General features: G+C 45.7%; 1 protein-coding gene across 1 annotated transcript in view; it reads right to left on the bottom strand.

The window, feature by feature from the left end:
* Positions 1–26,859, bottom strand: part of LOC147702976 (solute carrier family 22 member 4-like) — a 400,838-nt gene that overhangs the window by 70,033 nt on the left and 303,946 nt on the right. Inside the window, exons 7-8 of the mRNA XM_086931556.1 lie at positions 23,097–23,311; positions 12,093–12,275 (exon numbers count right to left, since the gene is read on the bottom strand). Of these exons, the coding sequence (XP_086787682.1) occupies positions 12,093–12,275; positions 23,097–23,311 (398 nt within the window). The remainder of the gene's footprint in view (positions 1–12,092; positions 12,276–23,096; positions 23,312–26,859) is intronic.

Raw genomic sequence — 26,859 nt, forward strand, 5'->3', positions numbered from 1 at the left:
CCTCAGAGGACGGAATGGCTAATATTACTTCATGAAATATACACAATGGAGAAGGCCCTTGCTAAAAATAGGACCCGGAAAACGGTAGATAGATTTGAAAAGATTTGGGCTAACTTTGTATAAATATTTAGTGTTTTTTTTTCCTTGCTTTTTATTTTCTTATAAATGTCTTTTTGTTCGGCCAAGTTGTAACATTTAAAGATTGCTGATCTTACTAATTTATGGACTTTTTCCCTGATGTCACTTTAAAGCTTGCTATATTCGTATTTTATTTTTTTTCTTTTTCCTTCTGAACTGCAATGTCTCTTTGCTTGTGACTTGTCTGTCAAATAAAAAAGTTTAAAATAAAAAAAAAAAAGAACAAAGCCATAGTTGTTGCTTATTTATCTTTTGCAACTAACAATTGGCAAATCCGGGTTGGCGTAGTCTTGTTGGTTTAATGCTGCGCTGTTTAGGGTTTGATTGTTTTTTGTGTTTTTCATTTTTTCAAACATCAGGCGACAATGTAGCTAATATGATGATTCTATACCAGTTCAATGTCAAATAGTGGGAAAGGATTGGGGATTAACGTACTTAGCTGGAATGTGAATGGATTGGGAGACAGGATCAAGAGGGGGATGGTCAATCGGTTCATTCGGTGGCACTCCCCTGGTGTGGTGCTGCTGCAAGAGACACATCTTATCGGAAATAAGTGCATGGCCCTACATAGGGGGGCTACATATTGTTGGCTCATGCGGGGTTTACATCTGGATCATGGGAGGTTGGTATTCTCCTCCAAAACCCCTTTCCCTTCACCATTCAAGCCACGTGGTCCGATCAGAGGGGGAGGTATATAGGTATCTCGGGCCAATGGGAGGGGAGGACAGCCACTTTTATGTCGATTTACGTCCCAAGGGCTTGCAAACAGACACATATTGAGACTTAGGAGCAATCTTCCTTACCTTGCTCCAGGGGACTTTGGTGATGGGAGGAGATTTTAATGCAGTATTTGATGGGGAATTAGACCGACACCCAGCTAGACAATTGCGCCCAGTACAGAGGTGGCTACCTGATTTCTTGGACATAACAGGGTTGGTGGATAGTTGGCGGATGCGGAATCAGTGTGCCACACGCTACAAGTATGTGTCCTCCGCGCATCAAAGTGTTTCTAGGATTGACTATATATTAGTCCCAGCGGCCCAATCCTGGATCTGTAGAGAGGTACGTCACATGGGGAGGGGTATTCCAGCCACTCCCCGGTTTGGGCACAGTTCGAATCCGACCGAGTTGTGGTGGGCAGGATTGCTCCCCTTTATCCCTGGCATTTCCGAGACGCTACCATCAAGAGAGACATAGTCAAAGCAATGGATAGGTATTTTCTGGACAATCAGGGCATGGTGGACTCAGCGCAGACTTTATGGAAAGCGTTTAAGGCAGTCATACGGGGCAAGGCTTTATCATGGATTGCCATGAAAAATAAAGAGAGGCAGGCCAGGTTGGAGAAAGCAGAAGAGGCAATAATAGTCCTAGAAAGGGAGATATCCGGCGCAGTAATCCCCGAGGGTATTCACCGTCTCAAACTTAAGCAGGATAAATTTAGCGGAATAGCCAGGGAGGGGGCGAGAATGCAGTTCGGAGATACGCAGAGTAGGGTGTATGAGCATGGGTACAGGGCCGGAAAACTGATTGCGTGGCTGGAGAAAAGAGAGTGGGCGTCGAGGTTGGTGGCTGAGTTGCAGGGGGAGGCCTCTAAAACAATCGTGGACCCACAAGCTATCGCAAACAGGTTCGCAAACTACTATAGCGAGGTGTACCAGGCAGAAGGAGGGTTCTTGGAAGAAGACAATAAAGAGATGATCAGAGATATTCAATCGCCTCGACTTTCCGAGGATGACCGGGCCTATTTGGCCTCCCCGATAGCCAATGATGAGGTAGCACAGGCTGACAGGGGGGTTAATTCCGGCAAGGCATCAGGGCCGAATGGCATCCCTATAGAACTCTACAAGCTGAATTCTAACATACTCGCCCCTTTCCTCCGCTCTATGTTTATGGAAAGTAAGGAGGTAGGGGAGCTTCCGTATGACCAGCGTATAGCCAATTCAGTGGTTATCCACAAAGAGGGAAAGCCCAGGGTGAGTTGCTCTTCATATAGACCCATCTAACTCCTGAATGCCGAGCCGAAGGTACTGGCGAAATTGTTCGCAACGAGACTAGTCAAGGTCATTACCTCCTTAATACATCCGGACCAGTTGGGATTTATGCCACGTCGGAACACAGCTCTTAATTGGCGACGTCTCCATGGGGTCTTGGGCCGGGCCGCTGCCATTCATGAACCTGCCGTGGTGGTGTTGCTGGACCCTACAATGGCGTTCGACAGAGTTGAATGGCCCTATCTGTTTGCAGTGCTGGAAAAGTTTGGTTTCAGACCGGAATTTATTGACTGGGTGCGTCTTCTCTATTCTGCTCCTCTGGCCCGAGTGGTGGTCAATAAATGTAAGTCCTCCGACTTCCCCCTGAGCAGAGGGACAAGGCAGGGATGCCCACTGTCCCCGCTCCTGTTCGTCCTGGCTCTGGAGCCATTGGTGGCATGGGTCCGGCAGGATCGTTCCATACACGGGTTGCGATGGACCCCTGACTGGGAGGATAAAATCTCGCTTTATGCGGATGATATCCTGCTTTACCTCACTAACCCCAGATCATCATTGATCTGCTTTTTCGATGTATTGGCTATTTTTGGGAGGTACTCAGGCTTCGTCATCAACTGGTCTAAGATGGTACTATTCATTCTGAAGGGAGACACACCGGTCCTCCCCAGGACTGGCCCTCTGCAGTTTGCCCAGTCGGGCTTCCGATATCTCGGAATCCATATTTCCCTGGAACCCGGGATCCGTTTCGCCAGTAATCTGACCCCCCCTCCCCGGCCCGTTTTAGAGGAGATGTGGCACGCTGGAAGGCGCTTCCCCTATCCCTTCTGGGACGGGCGGAACTTTTAAAAATGTTTGCCCTACCTCGATTCCTGTATGCAATGCAGAATTCTATGGATCCAGTTCCTGCGTCCTATTTCAGGGAAATAGAGTCTATTCAGAGACAGTTGATTTGGGACGGTAGGCCTCGTATTGCCTATTCAAAACTCACCCTTCCTTGGTATGACGGGGATATAGGACTGCCGGACCTCAAGAAATACTATTGGGCCTCCCAATTGGCGGCAATTAATCATGGGATATAAGGGGCCCCTAAAGACCCAGGTTACGCAATGGATCGCTGGTTGATGCCGGGGGGAGACTACACCAGGGCACTGTATGCAACACCCCGCAGATTTCATCTCACGGGACCCACGGCACACGCAGTCCAGGTCTGGCACGCGGCCAATAGACACCTCAAATGGGAGGTGAAGCTTACGCTAGCCACCCCCCTGTGGAGTGCAGAACAGTTGGCAAGTCTGTGGAAGTCGAAGGGCTTCGACAAGTGGGACCTCATTGGCATCACTTCCATCAGGGATGTCTGGAAGGAGGGTTCAATTCAGCCCTTTGACTCCCTACGGCTGCAATATCAACTGAATGAAGGAGTGTATTTTCAGTACCTCCAAGTAAGGCATGTATTGCTTACACACATCCCCCGTGATACGGTACTTCCGGAGGCTTCCCCTCTGGAAGATAGAGGGCTGGATGGCCACCTCCCTGAGAAGACGATTTTCCTGATATACAGGAAACTAATAAACCACATGGAGGACCCACTGGGGCACCTTAGAGGGCAGTGGCAGGAAGATGGTCTAGAACTAGATGATCAGGACTGGCAGAAAGCGGTATCATCCCCACGAGTAGTGGCAATCCCCATGAGGCTCAGACTAGTGCAGCTGAAGATCTTGCATAGATCATATGTCACTGGGTCTACACTGGTCCATATGGGCCGCTCAGAGAAGGGGGAATGTAAGAGAGGTTGTGGAGAGCTGGGGACGTTCATGCATATCCTATGGCACTGTGTTAAAGTCCAGGAGTTCTGGGTGAAGGTTCACAGCATATTACGCACAGTCCTGAATACGGAACTGGGTCTTGAGGCACGTAGGTGTATTTTAAATATCTGGGAGCCAATGCATCTCAATGCCTATCGAAAGAAGTGGGTAGCACTGGCGCTCATGATCGCGAAACATAATATGGCCCAATTGTGGGGAGCCAGTCAGCCCCCCCCCCCTCCCCCATGTGGAGAAGTGGAGGGAGGACCTGCACTGGTGTATGTTTAGGGAACGATCAACGTACTTGGCAAGGGGTTGCCCCAGGAAGTGGAATAGAATCTGGGAGTCCTGGAATGCTTACAGGGGTGACATCTGCACCCCCGATGAGCCCAAGTGAAGCCGAGGAACGAGTATCCCCTTGATCCGACATATTGTATTGAACCTTTAGGAGGACAGTTTCGCTAGAGCAAGGTAAGCCCAGAGCTTTAAGTGGGCCGGGTCTCACCGGTGCTGAGCACCGGCAGTATTTTAAAGGAGGCCTCAAAATGGGTCTCTATTGGGCTCTGTTTTGTGCCCTGGCACAGGCGGTCCATTTTTTAACAGACTGCAGAGAGAGCAGGCACATCGATGTGCACGTGCTCACACTGCTCACCTCTCACTAGTGGAGAAGTTACGGCATGACATCATGACAGGTGAGCATTGTAGGGGAAGGAAATTCCTTTAAACAGAGTCATTTTTTCTCTAGATTTCCCTTCTCTTTTTGAAACTCAGGAGCAGCAACATTGTAGTGGTGTCACCATGGCTTAAAGTTAAAGCTTTTTCAGTAATCTACAAGCCATAGTTGCTGCTAATTTTCTCATGCAACTAACATTCATTGACAAAGTCAATAGTCGTGGCTTGTTGTAGGTGTCATGTTACTTGTAATATATATCTGGATCCAATTACGGAAACAGCAAAATACAAGTTGGGCGGCACACTATGCTAAGCACAGATTTTTAGCTTACGTGTTTTTAAGCCACGCCTTTTATAATGTCAGCCACACCCCTTTGAGGGACCCCTCCAGTTTTTTCATCCCACTTAAAGCCCTAGGTAAGTCTGTAGTTTTTGTCATACTCACAGATTCTTCTGATGACTGTCTCTGTGTTGGACTTTAATCTTTACATGTCCACCTGAGATTCCTACTCTCTACGCCTGCGGGGGGAAGGGGTGCCTCCGGGGACCTCGTGCCAACTGTTGCCAAAAATCCTGGCAGTCTCATCCAGAGTAGCATGCTTAGTTTACAGCTGTTGCACCAAGTGTTTCTTGGGCAGATATGGGGCTACTTCCTGAAATATTTCTCCAGAAGAGTAAAGATATTTGAAGCAGTTGAAACCAACGACAATCCCCAAAAAAAGGGACAGGAAATATCATTATTCAATTTTTTTCCAGCTGAACTGAAGGTACATTTTTTGTTTTTGTTTGGTAGGCCACCACCATCTACGAGTCATGCTTTACATAGACTAAGGAATGGTGCATTGAAAGAGTTACTGGTGCAGAAATCAGTAACGCATTTGAAAAGGGTCGGGTTGAGATTTAAAGTAAAAATAAATGGCGAATAAACAAAAGGTACTGCAGTCAAGCATTAGGACATTGATCTCCATTTTGGGTGTTGTGATGTCTGTATCTCCCACAGCAACACATACACACAAATCTACCAGGAGGGACTGCCTACCTATGATACGATATCTTCACCATCGCACTCCTTGCCTCTGGTCCCCTTTGTATGTTTGTATCTCTTAGAGCGTACCTGGTCTTTCTGCATTCCGTTATAACGGATGGGTGTCAATGGGAGGTGGTGACTAAGCTGATGGTGGGTGACTTGTCTATAAAAGCTTACTGTCTCGGTGCCCAGTGTAGCTATCATTAAGGCAATTGGTGGAATGGCACCAGCTTAGAGGGGTAACAGCGGCTCTTTGCAGGCATGTTATGCTGTTCAATCAGGTTAGCAGTGCTGGCAGTGGAGCACATGTCTAATTGTAGGATTAATATGCAAAACCCCACAAAACTTGGGACTTTAACATAAGTGTTTTCAAATAAATGCCGAATTTCACGATGGAGACACAAGTCCAAAAATTGGCAGGTTCATGCTTTGGCATTTTAAGATCCCCAAGGAAATCCTTGCAGATGCTACCTTTCCCTACTAGAGGGATAGTTGTGCAGAGTTTTATATAAAAAAATATATATTTCTAAATCCTTCCCTCTTCTATCCCTCCACTATCCTTTTCAATCCAAATAATAGACTAACATATCCACCACTCAAATTACTTCCATATTTCACAATACTAATTCAACACTAATCCATTATGAGTTCCGGAGTAGAGTACTACTCGCCCAAAAAATGCTTCAACACCCCATCATGGGTAGCAACCGCTATATAAATGCAAACCTTTTATCCCTCTTCTATCCCTCCACTTTCGTTCTCAATCCAAATAACTGACTAACATATCCACCACTCAAATTAGTTTCAGATTTCACTATACTATTTCACCACTAATCCTTTATGGGTTCCAGAGTAGTGTGCTACTCGCCGAAAAAGTGCTTCAACACCCCATCAGGGGTGGCAAGCGCTATATAAATACAATTACAATACAATAAAATATATCTGGATGCAATGACAGAGGTAGCACAATAACAATCGCGTGGCACACTGTGATACGCACAGGTTTGTAGCTCAAATGTTTTTAATCCACGCCCTTAATTACAACAGTCAGCGCCCCTCTGAGAGACCCCGTCAGTTTTTTCATCTCACTTAACGCCCTGAACAAGCCTAAAAGCACCATGTGTGCTTTTAGAATGACTAACATATATCAGTGATTCTAAAAACACATGTGGTGGACTTCTATGCATAGTCCTCCTCCCGCATATCCAGGACACCATCTTCAGAACTGATAAATGAATTAATGATTATCGGTTCTGAAGAGTGGAGTGACCCCCCCTCGTAGAGCCAGCTCTGTTCTTCAGAGAGTCTTGCCCTGCTTAACCTGAATCATTTTTAAACAGATTGTTGCAAATAGCATTTTCTTTTAATTTAATTTATATCTGGGTAATGTATGAGAGTCTGTCACAGACATTTTATGACAAATGTGTTTTTGTTTCATGCAACACCCATACAAAATGTTTCCTTTAGATCCAAACAGGATGTCAGATATGAGAAATGGGAGGATGGCACAGTGATTATTTGCAGTAGTATTAGTGAGCCTCTACTATATTACAATATTGGAAAAATACATCACTATCCCTGAATATTAACTATAAACACATTTAGAATTTGAACCTGTGTGTCTGTGCACTGTTAGTGATCTGGCCAAAGAGGACACGAGAGAGATGAAACTGAATCATAAATTCAAAGGTGATCGGCACGGGCGCCTAAATACGTTTGGCCTAGGGCTTTTAAAATCCTGAAGATGTCCCTCAGCCTCTGCTGTGTAGTTCGTTAGGTGCTTTTTACTGAGGCAGGTTGCCCTGTTTTCCTAATATATATTAGTGTAACTCTGTTGTGGTTGCAGACGCTCTGCACTCCACTTGTTCATTTCCAACATGACACAACTAGTGTAAGCCAGTCACCAACACGAAGGCCTTCCTCAGGGCCGGACTGGCCGTAGCAGGCAAAAGGCGTTTGCCCGGATGTCTGGAAGGGTGGGGGTCAGTTTGGGAGCAGTGGGGGCCGGTTTTGTTTCTGGGGGGCAGTTTCGCAGCGATGCTCCAAAACTGGCACTAGTAACAAAAGCAGCAGTGCTGGGTACAGGTTTTGTTCAGCAGTAGTACTTGATACTTGCCCCTCTTCCCCCGTTCCGAAAAAATTGCCAGGGCTGCTTTGGGTTCCCAGTACGGCCCTGCCTGCCCCATCCAGCAGGGCTCCTGAATTCCAGTACCTAGGTCAGTTATCTGCACAATAAAGCAGGAACCCCTCTCGCTGCACCCACACGCGCAGTCGGGTTCTTGGCGCACAGAACCTTGGCTGCAGTGCACAGAGACCTTACACTGATGTACACAGAGGAAAATAATTAGAGGAAACTTTGCCGACAAGACAATGTACCTCAATCCTGCTCACTTCAGCTGAAGTGAGTGTGATTTATTTTGTAATCACAATAATCAAAACGTACCACAAAGTAAATAAAGAGGAAGAAACTTTTCAATGTATATACATAATGTACAGTTTAAGGTGATTTTAGTGAACCCCAGTGGGGTGACCATAACCTGACGGTGGTGCGAGGAGTGTTTCTAAGGTGACTTTGCAAGACGGTTATTGGAAGTAACGAAAAGAGGAGCTTGGCATTTGTAATACAGTGAATAGTATTTGTGTTATTCTCAGGCTCTCTCTTTATGAAGTCGACAACGTTTCGACCCTCTTTCGATACGGGGTCTCTTCACTCCTGTCCTGAAGAGACCCCGTATTGAGAGAGGGTCGAAACGTCGTTGTACTGTACATAAAGTATATACATTGAAAAGTTTCTTCCTGCCACAATGGAAGCATTTATTTTACATATATGGGAATCGATTTTTTTAAAGGATCAACTCCTGGGGACACCATGTAAAGGTTTGAAATTGTAATGGCTGTCCTGCCAGATCTCATGTCGTTTTAGCAATCGTATGTGAACATTGAGCTTTAAAATACATTTTTACATTACTTGATGCCATTTTTTTTCAAATATTTCCTTGGAAACCCCCTCCCCAAACTCTTTTACAGGAAGTTAGACTTGCTTGCTTCACTCAATGTAATTCGAGGCAAGTATTACGCCACTCCACTTTCAAAGATCACCAGCTGCCACTGCTTTGAACCACCTCTGCCGGCAGCATGATACCCTAACTAAGCTTCTCCTATCACATTTACATGGATGGTATTCAAATCTCCTTTCTGACTTTTATGTCCCATCCCTAGACTCTCATTCCAGACTGCCCCAGATACATTCAATAGTGTATAGCACTACCATTGCTCGTGCTCAGCTCTTTCAAAACCTAGGTTTGATACTTCTCCTCTACTGTACTCCCCCATCTTATAGACTCTGGGGCAGATTTATATCAGACTTGCGCCGCCGTTGCGTCACGCAACGGCGGCGTAAACGTGGCGCATCCCTGCGACCCATTTACAACGTGACGCATCTAGGCAGATGCGTCACGTTGTAAAGCCCTGATCCAAAGGTGGGCGTTCCGGCGCAGGGTGGGCGTTCCGGGGCATGTGCGCCTCGCAAAAGTGGCTGAGTGAAATGTACAAGATTTCACTCAGTCACTTTTAGGCCAATGCTGCGTCAAAACCCTGCGCCTGCTTGAAGCAGGCGTAAGGCTTGACGCAGCATTGGACAGATAGGGCACCCCCGAGCCTTGCTGGAGCTGCGACGCAACTCCAGCAATGCGCCACCTTTACGGCACAGATGCTTCACACATCTGTGCCGTTTTTGCCCCATGGTGCGCGGCATTGTAAATGCGGCGCACCATGGGTGGCGGAGCTGCGGCGCACAATAACTGGCGCATCCCTGGGGATGCGCCAGTTATTGTAAATCTGCTCCTCTGTCTTCTTCCCACTGACTTCCTAAACTTCGCCACTTCAGCCGGAAACCATGGGGTTCCCTTTTGCCAGTTCATGAAAATGGAAGACTTCAGCACCAATCTGACCAAAGCAGCAAATATGCTCACTCTCATTGTTCAACACAGCCAAAAATGCCATCAACTCTTTGGTATTCATTCCATTAGACGTCTGTCAGTCTTCTGGTAGGTCTTGCCAATTACTTCTTAGCTCAGCTATCCAAGCTACTAAACTTAGCAACCAGAACTCTATAACTTACAGAGGCATACACACACCCCAGAATCCTACCCTCAGGTGGCTGCCTCGCACCAAGAGCAGGGACATTTATCAAACTAATAACACTTGTATTCAAATATGTACATGAACCGTTCCCTAACTACCTCTAGATTCCTACCTACTGGCTCAGAACCAAAGAGCCAACAATCTAAACTTTCTACCAACAACCACGCGACCGTGTGTCACTTCGAAGACCCTGGCCATTTATCTCCTAGGTCCGCTATAATGGAACACTACCTTATGACAAGTAACCCACTATGATGGGTATATTGCATGCCTTTATGTTCCTTTAACTCCAAAAATGACATATTCCGTTTCCGTTTATGGAGAGATCGAACTACATTATAATCCATTGACAAATATACAATTAAATGCACATCATCAAACATTAAATCATAAACAGATCAAGAAATGCTTAATCATTGAGGCGTGAAATTGAAATTAACCTACACTTTTAATTTGGCAAAATATGTCAATCACTCTACGTTGCAAATGTGCTGCCAGCATTACTATGTAAAACATTTCTGATCGAAAAGTTATTATTTCTAAATAGGTAAATAAATACAAAATACATATATTGGACACAAAGGGTAAACGGTCAGGGGGATGAGTGCACAGTAAGCAAAAGGGGCAAAAAAGATTCCACAATGAAGAGGATTTTCAGACATAATTTTCTGAGAAAAGGATATTTTTAAGAGTAATCCTAAAATGCAAGGTGTTTGCTAGACTAGGGCCACAATAGGTAGCTGCCTTATGGCCCCACCGCAGTTGGATAAGGTTAAAAATGAGGAACGTGATAAAGGGATCTGTCTTCTTTGCCTTCATGCATTCTCTCTCATACCTTGAACACACTTCTTTCTAAACAAATCCACTGCAGTCATTTGATGGGCTGAGCTGACAATTCAAACAAGAATCATGGCTCAGAGAACCTCAATCCAGCCCTTACCTCCAAAAAGCCCATCTAAATGTTTTTCCATCCTACTGCTCTTTCCCTAAGCCATCACACACAGACTACAGGTTTTTGTGTCCGGTACATAAATGTTTTTGAGAACTGATGTACTTCTTCAGCGCTCAAAAACCATCATTTGGGTGGGCAAATTCACTTTCCTGTTTCACAAAATCATCTAATCACTGAATCTTCGCAGAATAGGGAATGCTGTGATTCTGTCTTTTTAAATATGTGTGTGTGTGTGTGTGTGTGAGAGAGAGAGATAATAAGCATAACGTTTGACTAGAGGATGGGGAAATGGCTGGCTCCAGGGTGATGAGCAGAGACTGGGGCCCTGACATGACTTTTCCTATGTACCCATAATGACCCATTTACTTTTCCTTCATTGGTCATTGTTCTGGTAGTCCACTTTTTAATTGGATAGCTAAGGGGCGGATTAACTACCTTTTATGCTTGATTCGAGTCACAAAAGTTACGCAAACTGGTATGAGATGTTTATTTTGAATTTAGTTTCCAGCGCAAAATGTGCTTTGTGCTGAAAAGTTGTCTGAAAATAACATAAAGCAGTGCTTTGCAGAACTTTGTATTACTTTGAGTCAAGGGGGAATTTCCTGAGTGGTACATGAGCATTCCTGTGTAACCACCATAGTTTTTGATGCAAAGCCCTATTTACCATTATTAGTAGATAGGGTTTTGCACCAAAAAATAACACCTCTTCGAGGCAGGCTTAACAAGGAGAAATGTTTTTATTTCTCTAAACTTTCTGACTTTGCATGTGTGGTGCACTGCACAGCACACATCCAAAGTGGGAATAGTTTGAAAGTTTTTCTAGGCAAAGGAAAAGTTTTCAAGTTTGTCAAGGTAAGGATACCCTTCCAGTACAAAACCTATGGTATACATCATGCGGACACCTTTGCACTACGGTGCAAAAGTGTGTTGCGTAAGTGTAGCTAGCGCTAGTGAGAGCAGGACAGTGCCATATCGGAGTAGATATGGCACTTTCCTCCGCGCTCCCTCTCACGCACTGAAGTGGAACAACTTTGGGTGCTGCTCTGTGTTGTGTGACAACTTTGTAACTCTGGGCTTCAACATTCACGATTTGGAGGCAGAAGGAGGCCATGATACCTCTCTGTGTCCAGCTTGACAGCACATGGCTTAGCAATTGGCCACAGCTGTCCACATGAGAAACTCTCTCATTCTGAACACATTCTATACCAGCAACTTAATTATTAGCCACATTATTATCTTACAGCACAACAGTGAGTACCACATGCTATGGATGGGCTCTTAGAGTCCAGGCAGAGTTAATTCGTTAATAAGAATGTTTCTACTACTGGTAATCTATAGTATTGCAAAATATAAAGACAAGCAGACCTTACCAAGATAGACAAAGTATGGGGAAATCACACTTCCCACTCGGGACGACATGGATCCAACACCAACACCCATGTTCCTGACCACAGTAGGGTAGAGCTCAGCTGTATAAACATAAACCATGGAAAATGCCGAAGTAATGCCAAACTTTCCCAGCATTGCCATAGCAATCGAAAGGATGCTAAGCTCTGAAAGAAAGAATAGAAGCATCAGATGGTGTGCAATATATGCAAATCCGAGGCACAACTTCACATTTTAATAGACTTAATATGATCTGATATGTTGCTATTATCATTAACGGATATCAGATATTTCGAGGTAATTGAAGCCAACGCATTTAAGTACATTGCCATTAAATGCACTTACATTTCAACACCATTAACATTGCATACAAAAACAACGCAGCATTGTTTAAAAACCTACTAAGCTATCTTTTTTCAGTAAATCTTTTCATGTTCCAATTAATTAGCAGGGGTGTACTTTAAAAGAACATAAGATCCACATATTTACAACGCATGTCTAAGCACTGTGAGTATGAACAATATCAATTTGGAGTGGGCTTTTAAAAGTTATATGGTCCCAAAAAATTGTTAGCTAGCTTTTTTTTATACAAAAAATGACAACAAGGGCTTAACCTTATTCTCTCAAAAATATTGTTGTTCATTATTAAATTTGTAAACATTGAATGTTAATTATCTTGGGAAGCAGTAGATGGCAGTGTCGAGTATCAAAATCTGAAAAACACTCTCCATGCAGTGTCTAAAAATAATGACAGAGTAAACAAATTGACAGCCATATTTGCTAAAAATTCTCGCAAATCAGGGTATCAAGCAAAACTTGCTGTGCTGCAAGAATGGGGGAGAGCTGAACAGAGCCATATCTACTGGGATATGGCAATCTTCAGCGCTCTACCTGCACTGATGTATTTGAGGCTGCCTAGCTCCAACTCCGGTAACTTTGCGCCCCAAGGGTGTATGTTTTACAGGCATGGTTGTCTGTGTACAGGAGGGGACACCTTTCTGCACAAAAACAATCCTAAGAGGCACTTTCCTTTCTTTATGCGTAATGCAGAATGCATATTCCTCCTTGTTACACCTCTCTGTTGTAGGTGCACCTTTTTGCCACAATCGCAGGTTCACTACCTTCAGTAAATATGGGATTGTTCCAATTCCATTGGTGGATGTATGACCCATGCTTTGCCCATGGGATGCCGATCACGACAAAATGTAACTGAACTCAGTGCAAGCTGCTTCGCTGCATTACAATTGCTTTACAAAGTCACACAGGGTGGCACAAATAGACCCATTAGTAACTTTGGAAATCCCATTTAAGGACGTGTGTTGCTTTACTACAACCTGTGTCACAAAAGGACAATGTAAGCCCCTAATAAATCCTGGCCAAAATTTTCAAAAGTTTGAAGACCTGCCTTGTGTGAAGATCAATTAAACAAATCTAGTTATGTTACTTAAAGGAAAAAGATATGTATTCAAGCATTTGAAAGTTCTATTTGTACACTCTGGGCCTCAAAAAACAAGTTTTTGATGCAGGGCAGCGCAGTGAGTCAGTTTGCGGCGGTGCCCTGCATCAAAAAGAACGGTCAGGAATGTGTAGTATGTATGATATATGGCGCATTCCTGTCCTTTCCCACTGCACTGGCACCGTTTTGCCTGCCTTGCACCAGCAAAGGCACCCTTGTACCATGGTGCAAGGGTGTCTGCGTTGTATGAATGATTGTTTTTGTGCCGAAGGTTCCCTTCCTGCACAAAAACAATCGATTAAGGCATTTTCATCCTTCTATGTGTACTGCAGAATGCGGCACACAAGGAAAGAGGGAAAAAAAGGAAAAAGGTTTTGCCACTGTGCCAGGTTTCCATGATTTTGTAAATCTGAGGCAGCGTCAAAATCCTTGGGTGTTGCGTGGGAACCCCTTCCGCAATGCACATGGAACTCCTCCTTGACGCAGAGGAAGGCATGGCAGCACTTTGCGCTCCCTTGCCTTACTCCAGGTCTATGAGGCCAGGCAAAGCTACACAGGGTGGGTCTGCTTCGCCTCATAGATATGACAGAGAGGCCTTGCCACCGGAGCACCAAAAAAAGTGACACTCTGATGGCGCAGGCCTCTTGTAAATGAGGGCATCTGTACTTTAAATGTTTAAAAATATAACAATTAACGGAACACTATATTTTCATTATAATAGGATGAAGGCCTTGTTTTATTTTCTTTAAAGCTAACATACCACTTTTTTGCCCACAAGACTTCTAGAAACTTACTCCAAATGTGCTTCGTTTATACAAACAAAGTTAACATTTGCATTGAAAATACATGCAATGTAAATGATTGTTCTAAAAAACAAAGTGAAGTTAATGCTTGCATTGCAAATGTATATTTGAAAACGTAAAACATCATCATTAACATTGTTGCTGCTTGAAACAGTTTAGAATAGTTTATGACAGTTCATAGCAGTTTGCCACTTGCTTGAGCACAGTATCTAGAGGTGAAACCATACTACTGGTAAGAGCATACAGGGGCTTATTTACAAGTTACTTGCACCGCCAGTGTTTCACTTTTAATATGGTAAAAAATGACGAACCAATGGCACAAAGGGTTTGTATGTGCTTAATTTGGCCGGTGGTAGGCCAAGGAGTCCATGGGCACTGAGTTTTGGGCAGCAGAGCTCATTTTTCCTCATCAGATATTTGTGGAGCGCAAGAGAGAGAAAAACACAAAAAAGATAAAAGAAGAAAGGAGGGAAGACGGACAAAACTGCCACGAATGGAGAAAGCAGGAACCTGCAAGAGTGAGATAAATGGGCAGGGAGCATCTGGTAATGGATTAAAGGTGCACAGAATGTGCAGACTTTATTAGAACATTGGAATGTTGGGAGCTCCATTAAAAACAATGGAGTGCTCCGGGCTTCTAGTGGCTGGTAAAAGCCCAGAGCTCCAACATTCCAAATTGTGACTTTGCTTGCAGCTGTTGCTGTTGATTTAAACCCCCTTGGGCTTCGCAAAGGGTTTGTTTTTACTAATTAGAACACTCCACCCTCTAGGGGAGTAATGTTCTAACAGCCTTAGAGCTCTCCGTAGTGGCCTGTACAGGCCATTATATGCCCGCACATTTGTTAAAGGCCCTCGCCTTCTGCTCCGGCTTTTGACATTGGAGAGGGCCGTTAATGGCTAGTAGATCCCGCTACGGTGGCCTGTAAGGCTATATTGGCACATAGACATTTAATAGCATTGGCCACAGGCTTCACTATAGAACTTTGGGAACCGACACTCATTGGTTTACAAATTAATCACTGAGGCAACATTAGAAAAAGAAAATACAATGCACTCTGGTTCTATTAGTCTTATTGAAATTCGTAAAAATCTATTTATTTTATGATATTGTGGAGGTCATCGAATGTCTCACGCAAAGCACCAACACCCAGCGCTTTAGACAGATTGTACTTTCAGAGGGATGTACAAAACTTGACCTAAGGTAACTTCCTTTTGTTCAAGTTACACCTCGTTTCACATAGTAACTGATGAAAAACTTATCATACAACACCGTAAGTCATTTGTTAACAATACTGTCACAAATTAAAATGAATGCCTAAAAGATAATTTGTTAAAAGTAAAGACCCGAATCGTAATTGTTTGATATTTTGTAAGAAATGCGTTACTTACCTGTAACAGCAGTTATCCAGTATTGGTGTCTTTCATAGATTCACATGCCTGAATCATTCCCCGTCGCCGAGACGGGAGCCTCCAGTACATAAAAAAGTAATGTCCTAAGACATACGTAGAGAAAATAGGCCTAAGGGCCTCCCCTTAGTAGCCTTTCTTTGTCCTTATGTAACAAGGACCAAACTCTCACAGTCAGCCAATCAGCTCCGACCTCCCTCTAGAACCTTCCTGGGAGGAGCCTCAGTCCCTCAGATTTTCGTACGCACCCAGCTAGGTTGGCGTAATACTGTCAGAGAGGGATGTGAGTCCTTCCAGGGGAGGCGGGAGGGTTGCATGTGAATCTATGAAAGACACCAATACTGGATAACTGCTGTTACAGGTAAGTAACGCATTTCTTATCCAGTATTTGGGGTGTCTTTCATAGATTCACATGCCTGAATCAGAGTAGCTAGCAATTAGATATGCACATTTGTGATACAAAGTTGCTCTGCAGTCATGTTAGACAATATACATATCAGCAATAACATGGGAAAAACAGCGTAAGCAGAATCTTACAAGAACAAAGAATGTGCATACCTGGATGGCGGGATGTAGGAAGGCTCACCTCACTGAAAGAGATGGCGAAGCACCGCCTGGCCCACTGCCGCATCCTTCTGAAGCTCGATATCCAGGCAGTAGTGCCTGGAGAAAGTGTGCGGTGACTTCCAGGTCGCCGCTCTGCATATGTCCAAGATTGGCACTCCAGCGAACAGTGCTGCTGACGTGGACATCGCCCTGGTGGAATGGGCAGAAACACGATCAGTCAAAGGCCTTCCGGCCTGGTCGTGGCAGAATGCAATCGCTGAGGAGATCCATCTGGAGATGCTCTGTTTTGTAAGAGGCAGGCCCATTCTTGGTCTGCTGTATGCCACAAACAGTTGTGTAGACTTTCTGAGATCCTTAGTTTTATCCAGGTAGAACTTTAGGCATCTCTTGAGATCCAAAGAATGCAGTGCTCTTTCCGCTGCTGTGGAAGGGTTCGCAAAGAAGGACTTAAGGACAATTGGTTCATTGAGATGAAAGTCCGAAGGCACCTTTGGTATAAATTTAGTGTTCGGTCTCAGCACCACCCTGTCCTGTCTGAATTGCATATATGGTTCCTGAATGGACAATGCTTGTAGCTCGCTAACTCTCCTGGCCGATGTTAGAGCGAGCAAGAGCGCCGTTTTCCAGGATATGTGTTTGATAGATGCCCGATGAATGGGTTCAAACGGATGTCTCATGAGCTGGTTGAGTACCAGATTCAGTTGCCAGGTCGGAGGGACTTTCCGAGGCCTTGGAAAGGATCTGTAGAGCCCCTTCAGGAATTGCTTGACCAGCCTACTTGACCACAGAGAAGGGCCTGTGAAAGTTCTGGTGAACCTAGAGATGGCTGCCAGGTGAACCTTAATGGATGCATGTGCCAGTCCTGACTGTGCCAAATGTAGGAGGTATGGCAATAACTGCTCAGGGGTGACAGTGAGCGGTCGCAGGCCCTGGTCCGAACACCACATGCAGAACCTTTTCCACTTGAGAGAGTAGGTTTTGTTCGTACTGCCCGCTCTCGCTCTCGCCAGAACATCCCTGCAGTCCTGTGGGATATCTAGGTCACAGAACTCTCTGTGCTCAGGAGCCAGGCCGATAACTTGAGCGAGTGGAGGCTCGGGTGCTGTACCTGCCCTCTGGACATCGTGATGAGGTTCGGGCGCTGCCTCAGGCGAATCGGTGACCTGATGGAGAGGCGAAGCAGATCCGAGAACCAGTGTTGTCTCGGCCAGAACGGAGCAATCAGGATCAGGGTACAGGGCTCCGCTTTCATCTCCCGGAGGAGCCTCGGGATCATCGGAAACGGAGGAAAACCGTACCCAAACACGCTGAACCAACCGATGGAAAAAGCATTTCCCAGTGACCCCTGTTGGGGATGCCAGCTTGCGTAGTTTGGGCATTTGGCGTTCTCCTTGGTGGCGAACAGGTCGATCTTCGGGACACCCCATTGGGAGAAGATGTGAGCCAGAGCGTCGTCGCTCAGTTCCCACTCGTGGGAGAGGGATCTCTGTCTGCTGAGGGCATCCGCGATGGTATTGTCTTTTCCGGGAACATAGTCCGCTTTGAGCGAGATTCCGTGTAACACAAGCCAGTTCCAGATTTTCTGCGATTCGCGTGATAGAGAGAGCGACCGCGTTCCCCCCTGTTTGTTTAGATAGTGCATCGTCGTGGTGTTGTCTGTTTTGACGAGCACAGGGGAGTTCTGGATGCGTGGTAGGAAGGCTTGTAGAGCAAGATAGACCACCCTCAGCTCCAAAAGGTTTATGTGGAGCAGCTTTTCCTGATCCTCCCATTTGCCGCTGATCCGCAGGTCCTGGAGAACAGCGCCCCAGCCTTCCAGGGAGGCGTCCGTCGTGATCACCAGAGGCGTCGCCGGAAGGAGAAACGGCAAGCCTGTTGTTAGATTTTTGCGACGTCTCCACCATTCCAGACCTTTGGATATTTTTGGCGTTATCCGTATAATGTCTTCGAACGAGCCAGTACTCTGAGTCCATTGGCTCATGAGAGCTTCCTGCAAGGGGCGCATCCTGAGCCTGCAGTGAGGGATGAGGAGTATACAGGAAGACATCATTCCTAGTAGGGATGTGTAAGTCCGGACTTTGAGGTGAGTTCTTGTTGCCACAGCCGTGGCTAGGGACAATATCTTGTCTGTCCTTTCCTTCGAGGGGAAGGCTCTTGCGCACTCCGTGTCCAAGGTAGCCCGAGGAAGGTAATCCTTGTCGTAGGGATAATGCATGATTTTTTGAGATTGAGGGTCAATCCCAGCCTTTGAAAAAGATTGGTGCAGGCGTCGGAGGATTCGGCCGCGCCTTCGGGCGAGGGTGCTTTCACCAGCCAGTCGTCTAGGTAGGGGAAGACTTGGTGACCCAACTGACGCAGAAAAGCCGCCACCGGTGCAAGGCACTTTGTGAAAATCCGCGGCGCGGATTTGAGGCCGAACGGTAGGACTTTGAACTGATAATGTCGGCCTGCCACCTCGAACCTCAGGAACTTTCTGTGACGCTTGAGGATGGGGATGTGGTAGTAGGCGTCCTGGAGATCCAAGGATGTCATGAAATCTCCCTTTTCCAGAGTGCCTAGGATTTCCTGGATTGTCACCATCCTGAACGATTGGCTCCGCAGGAAGGTGTTGAGCGCCCGGAGGTCTAAAATGGGCCTCCACTTGTTTTCCTTCTGTCGTACAAGGAAGAAGTGGGAATAAAACCCCTTCCCTCTTAAGGATGCTGGAACCCGTTCGATTGCTCCTTTGTGTAGCATGACAGACAGTTCTTGGAGAAGCAGGCGTAGGTGTTTGTGCGCCCATCTTTGGGGAGGCGTATTGGGAGGGATGTTTGTGAATTCGAGAGAATGGCCGAATCGTATCATTTGGAGGACCCACCGGTCCGTGGTAATTTGGTGCCAATTGGTGAGGAAATGGGTCAGTACGTAAGGGGCTATGTCCTCCCATAGTTGGCGATTGTAACGCCCCAACAAGGCAATGGAGTTGGCCACCTTGATGGTCATGGCTGACGTAGTCGTGAACCTCTTTCCTATTGTGTCAAGTTTCCTGCCTTCCTTGTCTGGAGGAGCGGACAGCGGGGAGGAAGGGTTGCGGGAGTTTTTCTGTGCCGCCTGAGTAACCACCAAATCAGGTTTAGGGTGGCCATTGAGGCAAGCCGCCGCTGTAAGTGGGGCTTTATATTTCTTGTCCAGGCGCGGAACAACCGCGGGTACAGAAGCGGGTGTTAGCATCAATTTCTTGCCTTGCTCCCATAAGAATTCTATAATCGGAATAGATTTAGCCGACTTTTGGGTCTGCTCTTTGAAGTCATGCAAAAAGCATTCCGTTTCAGCTGATTCCACGACCATATGGAATCTCTAAGCCGCCCTGTCCACCAGTTTGTGGAAGCCGCCAATGTCCACAGGCGCCGAGTCCGCTTGGCGTGGTTGTGGCGAAGCTGGGGATGACGAAGCTGGGGATGACGCCACATATTCATCTTCGTCATGCTGGTCCGAGTGGACTTCCTGGACCTCTCCTTCTTCTAATTCTTCCTCATCCTCATCATCGTCTGAGGAGTCCACCACCTGAGGTTGGACCTTGTCACGGGGTCTCACCACCTGAGGTTGGACCTTGCCGCGGTTGGTTTGAGGTAGAGGTTGATTTGGGGCGGACGCCGGTGTATGTGCGACAGGTGTCTGATTCCCACTGTCCGCATCTGGGAAGCGTTGTTTGTAATCTTGTACAAGGTACCGTAGGTCATTGACAAGAGTCGCCGGCAGGCATATCATTGGGGTGACCTCTGTGCGGACACTAGTGTGGACGGAGTGTTCCTGATAAGCGAACTCCTCCTGTTCCTCATCAGTGCTTTGGCATTTGACCTTAAGGTCTGAGATAGAAGTAGCGGGACCCGGGTGGTCATCCTCTTCAGATTCTTCACTTTGGAGGATTTCCTGAGGTGGCTGCGTTTCCACTCTGCTCAGAGACGTTGTTTCCGGGGTAATCTGCAGTTTGGCAGTTTTGCCAGACGTGGCCTTTAATCCTGTTGCCGTCGAGGGTGCCGTTGACGGTGTTATCGAGAGGGCCGACACTTCCACCAGTTTGGATTTCTTCCATGGCGCTGACAGTGCCATCTCCGACGACGAGTCGTCCGTTGACGGAGCCTTCGTCGTAGACGGCGACGATTCTGCCGTCGACGATGTCTTTGCCGATGGTGGGGTAGACGACGGCACTTTGGTCGTGGACGATGATTTCGACGTCGATGTTGTCGTCGTCGATGCACACGTCGATGGCGAGCCCGTTGTCGACAGCGCCTTTGTAATCGGCGTCTTCATCGCCGACTCCCTCGTCGACGTCTTTGTCGTCGAGTCCCCCGTCGCCGTCTTTGCTGTTGACGGTGGGTTCTTTGGCAACGTCTTTGACGACGATGGGCTCGTCAACGCTGATGTCGTCGGCGTAGACTTCAGTAGAATGATAGAGGAGACAGGTCTACCCGAGGACGAGGATGTAGTCGACGTCGTTGACGCTGAAGGCGACGACGCTGACGTCGTCGACACGGTGGTTGTGACCGAGGTAGTCCTCTGGGCATGTCTGGTAGTCGATGGAGCAGGCTTTTTAAAAGTTTGATCGTCTCGAACAGACACTGAAGATGTCGTAGACCTTGCCTCTGAAGACTTCTTGTGTGCCTTCTTAGGAGGAGTGTCTGAGTGGCCAGGGGAAGTTACCCTGGGCCTCTTTTTAGAGACTTCTGAGGACTTGGAAACACTGCCTTTGGAAGATTCCAGAGTGTCTCTGTCCTTAAGCCTGTCGAGCCAGACGAGAAGGCGACCTTCCATGTCCTTCACCGTCTTTTTAGGGAAGGCCCTACATATCCTGCATTTGTCCGAGACGTGGTCCGGGTACAGGCAATATAAGCACAGGTCGTGCTCATCATCCGCATGGATCCTTTTCTTCCCACATGAAGAGCAGGCCTTGAAAAGGGCTTTCTTCTGTGATTCCGACATGGAAGAGGCTTTCTTCTGCGATTCTGACATGGAAAAGGCAGTGGAAGAAAAACACGTACTGCAAAAACAGTGTAGTGAAGTAGTCTTTGAAGAGTTGAGATTGAAGAATCACTTTCAGAGAAAGTTAGATGATTTCGAAGGAAACCTGAGGAGAGCTCAGGCTGGAGACTCCCTAGCACAACGTGCGGTAGAAAATCTGAGGGACTGAGGCTCCTCCCAGGAAGGTTCTAGAGGGAGGTCGGAGCTGATTGGCTGACTGTGAGAGTTTGGTCCTTTTTACATAAGGACAAAGAAAGGCTACTAAGGGGAGGCCCTTATGCCTATTTTCTCTACGTATGTCTTAGGACATTACTTTTTTATGTACCGGAGGCTCCCGTCTCGGCGACGGGGAATGATTCAGGCATGTGAATCTATGAAAGACACCCCAAATACTGGATAACTAGTATGTTGAACAAGCAGTAGAAATGTATTACTTTGAATGGCCAGATACAACTTGGTAAAACAGGGGCATGCTGCCATCTTAAATTAGGAAATAATCTGTATAGTAGACACAGGGGTCCTGCCGTGGGGTGAAGGTCATGATATCCGCCATTCTGGTAGGGCTGTCTGCTGTATTTAAAGACCCCCACCTTGGGGGTTTGGGGTTGGAAGGGGTGGGTTCGCGCAGGAAGTGATTAAAAATAAATTTAACATACCTTCGCCTCCGGTCCCACATGGCACCTCCACTCTCTGCTCCTCACAGAAAGCAGGCAGCCTTCCTCTCCTCCCCTAAGCCAATCACAAAGCTGCAATGGCAGCGCTGTGATTGGCTGGGACGCTGACCGCACAGGTGTCTATGGGGAGGCCGTTTTCTGGATGCAGGCTGCATGCAGCTTACATTGACAAAACAGGAGAGTGCCTATGACTGGTTTGGTCGGCCCTGGGGCTACCAAACAGTCAGCGCCCACAACAGTGGGCAAGCCACTTCTCCCCTGCCTGAAGCAGGACAGCCAACCCGACTGCCCCCAAGCAAAGCCTTCTGCTTTCTCGCAGTGTGAGAAGCAAAAACATAAAATGGCATTCATAATACCATTTTATGTTTCTGCTTCTCAAACTGTGAGAAAGGAGTGGGGCGACGTTCGTCCACCCACGTAAAGGAGCCGCCCTTGGGAGGACCACTTGCTGGTTTATGTCATTTCTCCCGTTCACCTAAATCTTCCATCAGGGCCATGGTACCAGAGGTACTATTAGATCTGAATTTCTAGGTCTGATTCACATAGCATCTTCTGTGAGAAGTTGTCTTACTCCACGCTTAGGTGTAATGTTCAGAGATATTTCTTGAGTAAGAAGTGGCTTATCACAGAATAAAACAATGAGAATCACAAGACATTTTCTGTCAGTCAACATTTATTACTCCTGTAAATTCATGAATCATCCACCAGAGCCAAGATGAATACACATCTACTCAACTACAAGCATTTTAAAATCAAGTCTGCATAGGTAGGAGTAATTCACATTTAAACCAGTGAATTACAAAATACAGAAGTTTATTCTTTGCCAAAGCATGCATTACTGCTAGTACTTATGGGAAATTCATTTTAGCAACGTGTGCCTCGAACAATACATACGTGTGGTGTGCATATGTAGCAAACTGTGCAGTATACTGTCTAATCATTTCCAATGTGTATATTCCTAACCCCCTCACTGTCTGATGTTTGAGAAGCTCCTGCTGCAGTAAAACATTGTCTGTGAAGCAGTCTGCAAGTCCCTGAAGACAGATCTGGGCAAACTCAAAAGTACATAAGAAAGAAACTTACCTTGAGGCACTAGCGGAATGAGGAGCAGGAGCACGCCGCCTAGAAGCAATGTGCTGCACAAGCAATATCTTCTCTGCACTTTGCGCAAAAGCAGCCATGCAGCAATGTATGCTGGAACTTCGATGACTGCCATTAGAAAACAGTTTAAATAGGGGTCTCCGTGCAAGTTGGGGCTGTCGAGGGACACACCAAAGTAACCTATGGAGATGATCATCCTGAAAGAAAAGAGGAGGTAGAAGTTTTTCTCAAAACCTCTTTGTTAAAACTCCAAATGTGCAATAATGGAACGGTCAGATCTGGTTCAAGAAATCTGCCAGTGGAAAAGATTATACTATGGATCCAAACACCGTTTGACTTTTTTTTTTATTTAGTACCAAAGATTGATGAATATCAGAACATTGGAAGGTTAAGAGCTCCATCGAAAAACAATGGAGTGCTCTCGGCTTCTGATAGCTGGTAGAAGCCCAGAGAGCCAACATTCCAATGTTGTCTTTTACTGCTGAGCAAAGGCAGAAACAGAGCCTGAGGGAATTTCAGTGTATTGGCACTGTAACACCTCTGTTTTATTTGTTAGAACATTCTGCCCTCTAGTGGTGGAATGTTCTAATAGCCGTATACCCCTCTGTAGCTGAGCTATGCCAGCATTAAAGTCCAGCACTCTTGTTAAAGCTGGAGCAGGCCTTTAATGGCCAGCATAGCCCACTGCGGTGGGCTAAAAGGCTATATTATATGATCCTTTTGAATGCACTGTCAGACACAATGGCTTCCACATTTGATGTATCCTTTGAATGTTGCTAATAATATTGCCTTAAAGCCCGCTGTAGCAGGCTAAACCAGCCATTAAAGGCTTTCTACAGCGTAAAAGGCCTGAGCCGAAAGCGAGTCTCTTTAACAAGGGAGCGGGCCTTTAATGGCTGGTATAGCCCTCTTCAGAAGGCTTTAAGGTATTAGAGCATTCCGCCCCAAGAGGGAAGAATGTTCTAAATAGAAAAACAAAGGCCTCACGGAGCTCGAGGGCTTTAAGTTTCCTCGGCCTCTGAGAGCCCTTTGTTCACAGCAACAGCTGTGAAATGAAAGAAAACATTGGAATGTTTCTCTTAGGGCTTCTACCAGCCATTGTCTTCAATATTCCAATGTTCTAATACACAGTAAACACATAACAATTGTGAAATTGGGCTTATTCATTACATAGCCACAGACGGTATTTCTTACATCTGATTCTGTATTGTGCACACTGGTTATTTTGTTTTTCTTATTTCCTTGTTTGATACCCAATATACAACAAGACTCCCATATGGAAAAGAAATGAGTAGGGCGATCTGGTAGAAAATAAAAAGTAACACATCTACGGGCCAGGAAGTATGTGAAGTTTTTATTATCTCATCAACCCCCACTATAGCTTCAAAATCTATTTCTCTTTTCTAACAAGAAATACATACGGTCCTTGAAATGTATGTGCTGGTTTCCAAGCACTTCTTGCAGTGAGAAGTGATGAGTGTGTACTCCATAGAAAATTACAATAATTCTTATCAGGAATAATATCCGTTCTTTCAAGTCGTCATACAGAGGACAAAACTATTTCTGGTTGCAATAGGACATCTTTATTATTTTTTGTGGAACATGGACAGCCGAGTTGCGCCGGGGCTTTCTCAAGGCTAATTTCACATATATGGCGTATATTATTATGGTTTCCAATTTTTGTAATATCCAAAGTACAGGGAGTTCAGTACTCCAGGAGCAGAAGTTCTTCTGTGAGTTTTATTGGGCTGTTGCCGTGTTCAGTCCCTGCTCCCAGTCCTCCGCCTTCGCGGTAGTTCACGGGTTGAATCCCAGGCCTGGGATTCAACCCGTGAACTACCGCGAAACCATAATAATATACGCCTGTATTTCTACATGAAGCCCAAGAGGTCCAGAGCTTCGAGTGTGTCTCCATTCACCTATAAAAACAGCTTATCTAAGCGTTGTTCAAGCCTTAGAATCCTTGGACCTTTGCTACCTTGCCCACACTTCTTGCAGTGAGAAATGGCTGGAGGAATTTGTTAGCACACATTCAAATACATATTTCATGAAAGCAAATATATTGTTTCGGCCAAAATAAGCCATTCACATTGAATCATGCCATATTAACAACTACAATCAAAATATATAGTCATGTTAATGTCAGCAAGGTCTCGATAGTATGAGTTTGAACAGTAAACAATGCTAGCTTTTGCAGGCTGTTAATTGAGGCCTTAGAAGGTACCAAATCTGAGATATAGGAGGCTATTGGCAGAAAACAAACTTTAGAGTGTGTCCTATGGCATGAAGACATTGCCTCACTGCATTGTCTTATGCTATTAAAAAACAGAGGCCGAAAGTACAGCCTCCTTGCCTTCCGTGATTTGGCACATAGAAGCATACAATTTAGCACAGTTTCCTGGTCTCCCATTATACAATTATCTAAGGTGGCTTAGTATATGTGATCCATACACATTTAATAGAAATCCAGGGACTTCATTTGCAAAAATGGTATTGATAATTTGCCTCATTGCATTTTGCGGTTGACTAGGATATACTCAAAGTACTTCCTTTTGATTGTCGACAGGCTCGATCTTTTCATTAGCGCACGCTTCATCCAGGATGCTCCAAAGCCTATGTCATTTAGAGCCTATGCATTATGGTGGAGCCAGCACAGTTTAGAGGGGTCTTTGGAAGGCCATGCATCTAGGAAAGCTTTTAGATAGATTCCCAGTTTAGGATTGTTTCACAATCCGAAACAGTACAGGATGGGTTTAGGGGGACCGGGGCGTCAATGCTGCGCATGCCCAGTTCTGCCGCTAAAGCAGCCATTGGGATCACACAGTCAAGTAGTAATAAGTCCTGAAGCAATACATTCTTGGCTTTTTGAAGTCCTGTTGACTTCCTGAACCTCCAAAGTTCAACTCCATATGTGCTAGACGCCTATGCATTCATTTTATATGCTTGGAGAGCTGGCTCTATCAGCCGCCTCTGGTATACAGGCTCACGATGGTCTCCCTTTTCAGAGCCTGCTCTGCCAAAGGAGGTTTGCCATCAAATCGTAACCTAAGGTGGTCATAATATTGAACGTTGTCTGGGGGTGATCCATAGATCTGAACTGTTGTCTTAAAGATTTTCCTTGAATTAAGAATCATGAATTTTGAGATTCTGATATTGACGCAGAGGTGTTTAGAGTTATAGTAATTTTCTAACCCTTTAAGTAGCCTGTGTATTGCCAGCTCTGTACAGGCCAATAGAACAGCATTTTCCAGCAAATAATAGTACAGGTCATTTGTCACCACACTTCACTGGTACATCCAGGTTCAATGCAGACAGCCCTTTACATACAGCTTTCATGCATTACTTAAACAAAATGGGTGCGAGCAGACAACCTTGCCTGACTCCAGTGTTGATTTCAGAATCAGGCCTGCATTCTCCTTTTGGGCCTTATTTCACTTAAGCTATTTTAACCCAATACACCTGTTTCAGAGCAGGAAGGCGTTTATCTGGAAGGCCTTGAAGTTTCAGGTCCAGCCACAAACGCATTCAATCGACTGAGTGGAAGACTGACTTTAGGTCCATGGAGACTATATATAACAGTGCATTCTTTTAAGGCACATATTGGAATCATTTAAAATATGGTCTCACTGCTTGGTCAATAGTGCTTTGGCCTTTCGTGAATCCTGATTGGAGATGCATAAAGATAATTTCATCTTAGACCCAGGCTTCTATACTTGCAAGGAGAAATTTGCCATAACGTTTCCCT

This window comes from Lissotriton vulgaris, chromosome 7 (assembly GCF_964263255.1).
Source record: "Lissotriton vulgaris chromosome 7, aLisVul1.2, whole genome shotgun sequence".
NCBI classification, from domain to species: domain Eukaryota; kingdom Metazoa; phylum Chordata; class Amphibia; order Caudata; family Salamandridae; genus Lissotriton; species Lissotriton vulgaris.